Below are 12,072 nucleotides of genomic sequence, written 5' to 3' on the forward strand. Positions count from 1 at the left end.
CATTAATAATAGCTTTTAAAAGTTCTTAAGTAGTTTACTTAAATACATTAAATACAATCAACCCCGGCACTTTAACATATCTTACTCCTGGCGGTTGAATTGTAAAGCCTAATGGCATTGGGGAGTATTGACCTCTTCATCCTGTCTGAGGAGCATTGCATCGATAGCAACCTGTCGCTGAAACTGCTTCTCTGTCTCTGGATGGTGCTATGTAGAGGCATGGCCTCCACAGAATCCTTCCTCATCTTGATATCACTGAGACTGCTTGGGATTACCTAGAGATTCAGAAGCAAGTGAGACAGCCAAAGTCTGCTTGGAACAACCTACCAGCTGATTTTCTTATAAAATTGCAGAACACTGTATCTAAAAGTATTAATGCAGTTTTAAAGACAAAGGGTGGTCACACTAAATGTTGATTTGATTTAGTTTCTTACTGTTTAGTGCTGTTTATAGTAATTCTTTTAATATTTAGAAACTTTTCAAATGATTATTTTTGAAAGCGTCTTTGCATTATAGAATTTTTTAAATGTACCTTTTGAACAGTACTGTATTATCACACAAACATCTCAAACAGAAGGTGACGAAAAATGCTTAGGATTCACATCAGAAATGTCAACCTGGTAATAACTTGAAATGTATAATTTATATTTCCCTTACTTTCTATTCTAAATATGTTAGAGATTTATCCAGAAGTCAGTCAAGACTAGTCAAATTAATTGGGAACTTCACAGTCAGTGAAATTTGTAACCCCACTGTTTATGTCCAGACCAGAGCTAGGTACCGATTCAATGCATCGCTTCTAGTGTAGCAGCACAGTTACTTCAATGTGAACTTTGAAAATGACTGTGCTATTGAATTATATAAAAATGTTTGACATGCAAAATTTAGTAGGCTCCACATATAAAAACAAACCAGGAAATTTTTGCTTGCATTAGCAGTGTTACCTATTGTATTATCACTGGGATCTTCAGGATCTGGTGTGTTACTCCGAAGGCTATGCATATCTCGCCGTCGCCTGTGCCGTCTTCTGTACTGAAATTCAGCATATTCCTAAATACAACCAGCAACAGAAAGATTGCATTAGTAGTAAAGCAGCTTTGCGCTTTTTTAAAAAAAAATAAAGAGTTGTGTCTATTTTTCTGTCCATCTAGTAAATACCACTTCATTCCACCTCACAAGTCTATGGAGAGAAACTTTAATGTTTCAATCTACCAATTATATAGCAGTGTTCCTCAAATTTTGCTTCTGTTTTTAAATAAATTAAAAAAAAACCCACGAAAAACAAAATAACTAATTTCAAAATCATGACCAAACCATATCTGAATGTTCTGGTTTAAATATTTTACCCAAACGTGCTTTATCTTCAGATTATAGACAAAGTATACAAAACTAGAAATTGGCTAAGATCAGAATTATCTGATTACTCACAAAAGCAAATATTCTACATTTTTATAAAGAAGTGCTCCATATCAGTGGGGAATAATATAACCCTTAATGGGCGCTATACTATTCCTGACAGACTATACTCATTCCAAATGTGTTACACTGGGTAATTTAATGTCAATAGACATTTTTCGGCATTCAGCAACATAGCTGAGGTGGATTCTGAATTTAGCTAATGGGTACACAAACATTTTGTGACTAAGAGATAACGTGTGCTTTTTTTTTGAAGGGTTAGATGGTGTGAGAGATTGTAGGTGAAGGGAATGGTTTGTGAGGGCCCTTCTAATTGAAAAGACATCGTTCTATTATGAAATCCCAACACTACTCCTGTAATCAATTAGCACAGTAAACACCATGAACCTTTGACTTTCAAGTATTTATGGTTAAGTACTCCATAAATTTTGCTTTAATATTAGAAAAATTACAGTTTAGTATGTCAATTAGTCATACGCACTAGTGTTAGTCAGGTATAGGTAACTAGAATGGATGTGTATATTTACTTAATTTCAGGTTCATTTTGCTGTTTTTTTGATGTTTGGAATTCATATGAACTTACCTAATGAAACAAACCATAAAGCAATTATGGTATTACGAGCAGTTTAAGAAGTGAATTGATTTTAGAGTAATATATGAGAATACAAACTCCCAAAATACATTGAAATTGACTGTGCCTCATTTCCATGGTGAAGTATGCTTTTATCCATTTAATAAATAATTGGTAAGAAGCAAAAAATAAAACAAAATGATTAAAACATTCAGTTATTGTCTTGTTACTTCAACAGAGTGATCAAAAGGATTGAAATGCACGTGCATATACCATGCAAAAATGAGCATTGACATTACACCCGGCTTCCAACACACTCAGACCCCGCTTAACGCTAAGGATGCATTCCTTGGAGGTGGAGTGCTATGTAAATCAGCACTATGCAGGATCATTATAACATTATGTAAGTGGACATGCGTGCCTGAAAGAAAATCAAACCCAAGATATATGACGTATTATCTAATGTAAACACAGTAATTCATGGAGCAGCAGCAGAAGGAAGCAGGTGGTGGTTACGTCTTGGCTGTGGGTCCTCCTCTAACTTTGGCTTCTTCTTCACGTAGACGTTGAGATTTGACTGCCTTTTCCTAAGTTTCCTCTCGTGAAGCAGTTCTCGGTAGCAGGAAATCATACCAGGAACACTGCTCTTTGCCTTATTGCTTCGCTCCTGGTCAGGGTCATTATCGATGATCTGGTCTATGATTTGTGTGATCGTGGTGATGCTACTGCTGAGGAATTTTGTGGTGAGGTTTCTTGCTGGTGCTTCCTCATCTCCATCTGTGTCCTCAGATTCACCCAGGATGCGTCGCTCTGTCAGTTCTCAAAGCTCTTCGTTATTAAGGCTTTTGCTGTCTGCACTAGCCACTTCACCAGAGGTACGTATGCTATGGAGGTTACTGCGCTGTTTAAATCTATCAAACCAACCTCTGCTGGCTGTGAATATTACTGACGTATCTTCTTCTTCTTTTTAGAACATAGAAATCTACAGCACATTACAGGCCCTTCGGCCCACAATGTTGTGCCGACCATGTAACCTACTCTAGAAACTGCCTATAATTTCCCTAGCACATAGCCCTCTATTTTTCAACACTCCATGTACCTATCCATGAGTCTCTTCAAGATCCTATTGCATCTGCCTCTACCACCTTTGCTGGCAGTGCCTTCCATGCTTCCACCACTCTGTGTGATAAACTTACCTCTGAATCTCCTTTATAGCTACTTCCAAACACCTTAAAACTATGCCCCCTCATGTTAGTCATTTCAGCCCTGGGAAAAAGCCTCCGGCTATCCACATGATCAATGCCTCTCATCATCTGATACACCTCTATCATCCTCAGTCTCAGTCCAAGGAGAAAAAGCCAAGTTCACTCAACCTCTTCTCATAAGGCATGCTCTCCAATCTAGACCACATCCTTGTAAATCTCCTCTGCACTCTTTCTATAGCGTCCACATCCTTCCTGTAGTAGTGACCAGAAATGAACACAGCACTCCAAGTGGGGTCTAGTCTTATATTGCTTTAACATTACCTCGGGGCTCATAAACTCAATCCCACAGTTGATGAAGGTCAATGCACTGTATGCTTTCTTAACAACACTGTCAACCTGTGCAGCAGCTTTGAGTGTTCCATGGACATGAACCCCAAGATCTCGCTGATCCTCCACACTGCCAAGAGTCTTACCATTAATATTATATTCTGTCTTCAAATTTGACCTTCTGAAACAAACCACTCACACTCATCTGTCCATCTGCCACTTCTCAGCCCAGTTCTGCATCCTATTGATGTTGCGCTGTAACCTCTGACAACCCTCCAGACTATCCACAACACCCCCAACTTTTGTGTCATCAGTAAACTTACTTCCTCATCCATGTCATTTTACAAAAATCACAAAGAGGATGGGTCCAAGAACAGGTCCCTGTGGAACACTGCTGGTCACCACCCTCCATGCAGAATATGAACTATCTACAACCACCCTTTGCCTTCTGTAGGAAAGCCAATTTTGGATCCACAATGCAAGGTCTCCTTGGATCCCATGCTTCATTACTTTCTGAATGAGCCTTGCATGGGGAACTTTATCAAATGCCTTACTGAATCTGATTGAAGATGCTTCTTGAGTTTTCCATTATCAGGTGCCTTAGGGGCATGTTTCGTTGTTTGGTCATCCATCCATATATTTAGTCTATTTTCCATTTTTTCAAGCAAATAGCTCCTTGAATGAGTCACCTTCGTTGATGATAATTTTGAGGTTGTTGTTGCAGAAGTTTTTATCTGTCTGCATGTTTTATAATTGTCGATGTAGCCAAGTTCAAAGAGGCGTCAACATCAACCTGACGCTCACCAGCTTCCTAAAGCCGTATCACTTGCAGTTTCTCATCCATGCTAATACTTTTCCTTGACATCTTAGATATACTACCCTCACTGTAAGTTGCAGGCCGTTTTCCAGACATTATGGGTGAAAGAAATGTCATAAATTGTCAAGGGAGCAAGAACGTTTACACATGTGGGGGAGGCAGAGCGTGAACTAATAAGTGATTGGCTGTATGTGGCTCAGAGCATATGTAAAGTGCTTTCATTGCAGGATTAAATGTTTACTGTAATAGAGGCTGCTCTTGAGAAGTTTTAAAACATTTTTTTTTATTAGTTTTTCAAAACATTTTACAAAATTAAAAACCCCAAATCCCAATGGGGAGCATTAATACAGTGCAAGATTAAGCATACAATAACAATATGCTACAAAGGAAGAGAATTTAACAAAAAAGCACCTAAATTAAAGACAAGTGAGCTTAGTGTCCTCCCCAAGCCCCACAAAACAAGAAAAAAACAACAACTCCAGACCAACCACCACACAGTATAAAGAGTATAAGTCCGGACAGTCAAACTCCCAGACTGTGAATACACTTAGCAACAGAGGATAATAATGCCTGCTACCAGAAAAAAAAGGGAGCTGAAAGCAAGGGACCGAAAAGAAGAAAAAAAAAGAAGAAAAAAAAACCCTAGTCAAGAGGAAGGTTATGAAAGTACTCGATAAAAGGTCCCCAGACCTTATGGAACTTTAGATCCGAATTAAGAACTGAATAATGAATTTTTTCGAGGTCCAAGCAGGCCATAATGTTGTTAAGCCATTGCGCATGAGTGGGCGGGGCAACATCCGTCCATCTAAGGAGGATCAAGCGTCTCGCCAGGAGAGAGGCAAAGGATAGTATTCGGCATTTGGTCGGACCCAGGCATAAATCTGTCTCGCCCCAAAAACCGAACAGAGCAATTAAGGGGTTAGGTTCTAGGTGCTGATTCAGAATACCCGATAATGTAGTGAAGACATCTTTCCAGAATTTCTCCAAACTAGGACAGAACCAGTACATGTGGATGAGAGAGGCCACGCCCCTCTTGCATTTATCACAGAGCGGACTAATGCCAGGGTAGAATCGAGATAGTTTAGATTTAGACATATGGGCTCTAAGAACAATCTTAAACTGTAAGAGGCAATGGCGAGCACAAAGGGAGGTTGAGTTAATCGATTTGAGAACTAAGTCCCAGCTCTCCTCGGATAAGGAGATATTTAAATCCTGCTCCCAGGCCATTTTAATTTTATCCACAGGGGCCCGTCGTAAGGCTGCTAGTTTATCTCGGATAATTGAAATTAAACCTTTACCTAGTGGGCTCTTGAGAAGTTTTAAATGTTCTGTAGAATGGATTTTTGTCCTTTTTAAAATTCAAACATTTCAATAAAGAATTGAATGACCTCACTGTAATGAATCAGAGCTATGCAGGGTCTGACTGTACTCATATACACTCAGTGGCCATTTTATTAGGTACACCTATACACCTGCTCGTTAATGCAAATATCTAATCATTTAATCATGTGGCAGCAACACAATGGATAAAAGCATGCAGACATGGTCAAGAGGTTCAGTTGTTGTTCAGACCAAAGAACACAAATTGAAAGAAAATGTTTCAAAAATTCTAATGAACAAATGAAATGGCAACAGGATTAAATAATAAAATAAAAATTGAACAGCCAAAACAGAATGGTGCAATATTTTCATTGACTGCTAATAGTTTACATTTGATTAGAAACCAGTTTCAATAACTGATGAACACTCAGCAAGTAACATTCAATGCAAATTTGTAAAATCAAATTCTAACAGGAGTGCCAAAAAAACCCAAGTGACTGCTTTTCATTGATGGTTAAGCAGATATAGGATTGCATAGAAAGGATTCTGTATCCAATGTTTTAAACTTGGGCATTTTGGTTTACTAATCTATTGTAACATTCCTTGCACACCTTATAATTATCATATAAATAAGTCCATATTCAATGCACAACCAGGAATTGCTCCTGTGAAAAATCTACAATCCCAAATATATAATTGGAGGATCAGAAAATGATTCTCTAAATTTAATCTGAATGAATCTAGAATAACTAACATTAACTGATGGTGGTTTAGTTGGCACTTATCAATAATTGTGGTAGTCTCCAGCAGTTGCAACATGTTGACAGTCAATGATTAGAACAGAAGAATTTAAAGGAGCTGTCCTGCACAATAATTGCAGCCTAAACAGGGTTTTAAATGCAAATTATTAAAACCCTTACCTGCAGGCCTTCTATGTCCCGTCCTCCATACCTGCAGGCCGTATTGCATAAAGAAATAAAAAGTTAAAAAATTATTTTAAGAATAGCACAGCCATTAAAGGTTGGCACCTGGTCTATGTGGTCTCCCAGGGTTGGGCACAGAGATAGACAGATGTAATTAACCACTGTGTCTGCCTCCATACCAGGTCCTGTTACAGACAGAAGTGTTCTTCTGAATTAAAGCAAAACAAAATTCAACATTTTCTGATTAAGGATTGTCAGCAGCAAAATTATTGGCACCTTTTACTATCATCACCTATTCAGGATAGCTCCTTTAAATAAGGTCCTCCTAGAAACTGCACTGAAGGGCTGTATCATATAACTGCAAACAGGGTATACCTACCTCAGGTGATGCAAAACCTAAATATTCCCAATCCCAGGTTCCACCAGCAAAACTGTAACAAACAAGTCAAAATTCTGTCAATATGATAGTGATCATTACTTAATGTTAACTGATTTATGTCGGTAGCCAATAGTAGTAGTGTTCTAACTAAAATACTAATAACTGCAATTTGTTTAAGGTAAGCAAGTAAATTATTCTATTTATGAGCAAATATACTATTTAAAGGACATTTTAGGGCTAATACTGTGAAAGAAATATTTTTTTTCAATATTGCAGTTATTTTAAAATTCATCCCAAGATTTATCCATTGAAATTATTGAATTTAAGATCCAAATATCAAACAAAAACTACAGTTTACTCTTCACTTTAAACACAAAAAATCTAAGGGGCTGTGGTAGGTGTTCTTTTCCCTTTCCTCTTAAACATATTTTTACAAGTGCTTTCTGCTAATATTCTGTATTAATAGCACAAATATTTGCCCACATTCAAATCAGTGAAATGGATAGTAAAAAAATATTGACTTGCATTCTGAAAACAATGCTGTTTGGAAATTTTCAATGGATAGGAACATTGGATAGTGCACCAGTTCGAAATCCTCAAGACAAGATTTTGGGATAAAACAGATTTAACATTTTAAATTTAATACATGGGTAATAACATCACTAAATAGTTGTCAAAATCTAAAAGTGAGGAAGGGTGTTTTAGTAAAGGAAATATAAAAGTGAGGAAGCAGAGGAAAGGAAATAAACAGCTCAATTCCAAATAGTTTGATTTTTTAATTGTTAATTCAGTTTAATCAGATATTTCTTTAAAGCAATAGAAATAACTAAAGGTTACGCATCACTGAAGTAGTACCTGCGTCTTTGTACTTCAGGAGAGTCTGCGGGGGCAACTCCACGAGCCACAGAAGCCAGAAACTCTTGTCTTTTCTGTTGAACAAGACATGCTGCTCGGATGATTTTATGACGGGGAGTGCGGAGGTAAGGTCGGTTAACTTTCTGAGCTAGGTCCTCTGTTACCATCTCTAAGTCTGTCTGTTTGAATAAAGGACATTTAAATTGCATCACTGTGTAAGATCAGCCAAGTGCAATTCTTTAATACACGGTCCTTAGTTAAAAATGCTTTCTTTGTTTCTATACTTCCAAATTTCACTTAGAATGAGGAATTTATTAACCAATCTTCAACCCATGATCTAATATTATGCTCATGGAACACGGAGCTTAGAAAAATAGAGGGTTAAGCGATAGGGAAATCCTAGACAGTTTCTAGAGTAGGATACATGGTCAGCCCAACACTGTGGGCTGAAGGGCCTGTATTGTGCCATAGATATCTATGTTCAAGATCATGTGTTCTGGATTTGTTTAATAATCTTGTTTGGTAGTGATAAGCTACCATATTGTTGGTCTTCTGTAGGCACATATTGGTAGCAAAGACACAGGTAGGAAAAGGAAGGAGATCTTAAAGAGGAAATATAGGGAGCTAAGTAGGAAGCTGAAAAGAAGGTCCTCAAGGGTGAAGTCTCTGGATTGCTGCCTGTGCCACGTGAGGGCAAGAATAGGATAATTTGAAAGATGAACGTGTGGCTGAAGAATTGGCGTTCAGGGCAGTGTTTCAGATTTGTAGACCATTGGGATCTCTTCTGGGGAACCTTTCTAGGGAAGGTATGATCTGTACAAAAGGGATACGTTACATCTGAACTTCAGCAATGAAACAGAGTTTCATTATATCTAAGTAGAATGACAATAAAGATCATTCATTCATATCCTTGCAGCCAAGTTTGCTAAAACTGTTGAGAGTTTAATCTAGTTTGGCGGGGTGATGGGAACCAGAGTGATAGGTCATAAGAAGGAGCAGTTGGTGTAAAGGTAGATATAGTGTGTAGAGAGACTGAGGAAGGATAGACATTGGAAAGGAAATAATAGCAGTTGTATGGGTTGAAATATATGGGAAGTATCAGGAACCATGGAAAACTTTGTGCATAGGTCAGGACATGGAATTATGACATTGTGGCCATTACACTGACTTGACTTTCACAATGGCAGTGACTTTCAGAGTGTTCTCAAGTTCAGATGTTTAAAAAGGACCAGGGAGGGAGGTAAAAGGTGGGGGAATGGCATTGCTAATCAGGGGTTATATCTCATCTGCATAAAGGGAGGACATTGTAGAGAGATCAACTACCGTAGTCTCTGTAAGTAGAAGTCAGAAACAGGAAGAGAGCAATCGCTCTGTTGGGAGTATTCCCCACACCCCCATAGCAACAGACACACTGAGGTTCAGATCAGTAGGCAGATTTTGAAATGACGCAAAAATAACAGGGTGTTTTCATGGGTGACTTCAACTTCCCTAATATTGATTGGCAAAAGGTTTAGATGAGACAGAAATTGTTAGGTGTGTGCAGGAAGGATTCCTGACACAATATGTAGGTATAGGAAGTAAGGATCAGACTTGAAAGTTATAAGGTAGCTAAGAAGCTTAAGAATAGAGAGCTACTAGGGGACATGAGAAGGCCTTGGCGAGCAAGATAAAGGAGAACCCAAAGCAATCTACACATACATGGAGAACAGTAGTATGACTGAAGTGAGGCAAAGCAATCTACACATACATGAAGAACAGCAGTATGACTGAAGTGAGGGTAGAACTGATCAAGGATAAGAGGAAGTAAGAGCCTAGAGTCTGAGGAGTTACAGAAGATCCTTGAAGAATACTTTGCTTCAGTATTTACCTGTGGTAGGGACCCTGATAAATGTGAAGTCAGATAAAATAGACTGATATGTTGACGTTAAGAAAGAGGGTGGTGGGAATTTTTGAAACCCATTAGGATAGATAAGTCCCCAGGCTGGATGGTATATACTCCAGGTTACTATGGGAGCGAGGGAAGCAATGATCTTTGTGCTCTTACTAGCCACAGGAGTAGAACATAGAACTGTTCAGCATAGTACTGTCCACTTGGCCCACGATGTTGCGCCAGCCCTTTAATGTTTTCTAAGATTAATCTAATCCTTCCCTTCCTCATAGCCCTCCATTTTTCTTTCATTCATTAGTTGTGACCTGATTAGCTGAGGATTGCGTTCAAGAGCTGTGAGGTAATGTTGCAGCTAAATTGATTGTACTTTAATTTCCTGAATTAAGACCCTTTCTTGCTATTGCTATATTCCAGTTTTTAATACCAGAGCCATGAGTTTTACCCATTTCCTCTGAAAGATGAGGCGGGGCAATCTAACTTCTAAGTTTGGTTGTTCTGCAAGTGTTTATTAGATTGTGCTAATAAAGTATTATAAAGCTAACTGAATGCTGAAAACTAATGATCTCCTAAATCTATTCACTTGAGAATTGCTGAAGCTCATCAATAAATATAAAAACTACTGTGGTGTTTTAATCCTATGTTTAAAAAAAGCCAGCATCAACTTCAAAGTTCAAAGTAAATATATTATCAAAGTACATACATGTCCCATTTTCTTGCAGGTATTTATAGTAGAACAAAGAAATATAATAGAACCAATGAAAATCTACACAAAATCTGAGAAGCAACCAATGTACAAAAGACAAACTGTGCAGATACAGAAAACATAAAACAAGTTAATAAAGAATACTGAGAACATGGGAACTTGGATTGAAGAACACAACTGGGACCTAAATACCTTAGAATACACATCCATCAAAGAGAAAGGCAGGTGGACAGAGTGGTTGGGGTGGCTATTTTAGTAAAACATGAAAACAAATCCTTAGCAAGAAGTGACGTAAGATCAGAAGATGTAGAATCCTTGTGGACAGGGTTAAGAAACTGCAAGGATAAAAAGACACTGAGGGGTGTTATGGACAAGTCCCCAAATCGTAGCCAGGATGTGCGATACAAACTACAAATGGCAAGAAAGAATGATACAGTGGTAATGGGGATCTTCAATAAGCAGAAGGTCTGGGAAAATCAGGTTGGCACTAGATCCTGAAAAGAGATTTGTAGAATACCAACTACGTGGCTTTTTAGAGCAGCCCACCAGGGAAAGGGCAAGTCTGGATATGGTGTTGTGCAATTAACTGGATTTGATTAGGAGCTTAAATTAATTTGATTATGAGTGGGTGGAGAGGTGACATTTCTCCTGAAGTAGACATGCATCTCCACGAGGGCAGTCATCTCCATACATGGAGCCCAATCTGCTGCCTATTTCCAGCAATGTGTTTTTGTTGTTCAACCTGGGAGAATTCTACCAATGAGACAATGCAAGACTCTAGCTACCTTCAAGTATCCCTCTCATCTAAGAGGAATAAATATTTATTACCATTATTAATTCAAACAAAGATTATTGTGCCGTGAAGTGTTTAATTAAGTAGTAATACGTTGCTCTGCAGATTAAGTAAATTGGTGTTATCATTTTTATAACTTTAAAGTATATTTCCTGCCTTTCAAAACTGAGATAGTCAGTACTGAAAGTAGTTAATCTCAGCAAACATACCTGCATAAGCTCAAATATTTCCTTCTTTGTGCTTTTAGGTTCCAGAAAAAATCCATAAGGGTAGGAGCACTTAAGGATACGCCGTGTTTTCAAAAGCTCATGCACTGCTTCTTCAATAAAAGTTGTATCAGGAGAGACTCCTTCAACTATTAAAATAAAACAATGTACAATATATCCAGTTTCTCTCATGGAGACATAACATGCATAAAGCGAATCAACAAAAGTAATTTTTTTTAAAATCGCCAAAATGTAGTAGGTTGCAAGATTTTCCAAGCTTACGTCTTTTATAGGGTGCACAGGCAGCCATAAAAGAGCTTGTGCCATCACTATGTTCACATCACTACATTTGTGAAGTGTGAATATGAACACATCTGTTAGTTCTGATTTAAGATTTATTTACCAATAGTAATAAATAATCCAAAACACCCGGATCAGAGAATTTACTAGGCAGTAAATAAGACAACATTGTTTGAATTTTATAAATAAACATTACATAAAAATGAACAGAATCAGCATAGGAAACAGCAGTGTAGTGGTTACTTGAAAACAAACCAAAACTGCTCAGAGACCAAGTATGAGGGTTGACATTGTATGATGCACTTCCAAAATAACAAATTTCCAAACTGAAAGAAGTATGTTTTATCCTTTATTATGAAACCAGCAGAC

General features: G+C 37.8%; 1 protein-coding gene across 4 annotated transcripts in view; it reads right to left on the reverse strand.

Annotated features, from left to right (window-relative positions):
* The window catches only part of ankib1a (ankyrin repeat and IBR domain containing 1a), a 92,331-nt gene that overhangs the window by 10,105 nt on the left and 70,154 nt on the right, over positions 1–12,072 (reverse strand). For 3 of the 4 annotated variants that reach the window (XM_073054479.1, XM_073054476.1, XM_073054477.1), the window contains 4 exons: positions 11,407–11,552; positions 7,814–7,992; positions 6,959–7,010; positions 945–1,050 (listed from right to left, as the gene is read on the reverse strand). In XM_073054479.1, coding sequence (XP_072910580.1) covers positions 945–1,050; positions 6,959–7,010; positions 7,814–7,992; positions 11,407–11,552 — 483 coding nt within the window. Of the gene's footprint in view, positions 1–944; positions 1,051–6,576; positions 6,608–6,958; positions 7,011–7,813; positions 7,993–11,406; positions 11,553–12,072 lie in introns of all 4 variants that reach the window. The other variant, XM_073054478.1, reaches the window with a different exon arrangement.

Source organism: Hemitrygon akajei, chromosome 8, assembly GCF_048418815.1.
Source record: "Hemitrygon akajei chromosome 8, sHemAka1.3, whole genome shotgun sequence".
In the NCBI taxonomy this organism is placed as follows: Eukaryota; Metazoa; Chordata; class Chondrichthyes; order Myliobatiformes; family Dasyatidae; genus Hemitrygon; species Hemitrygon akajei.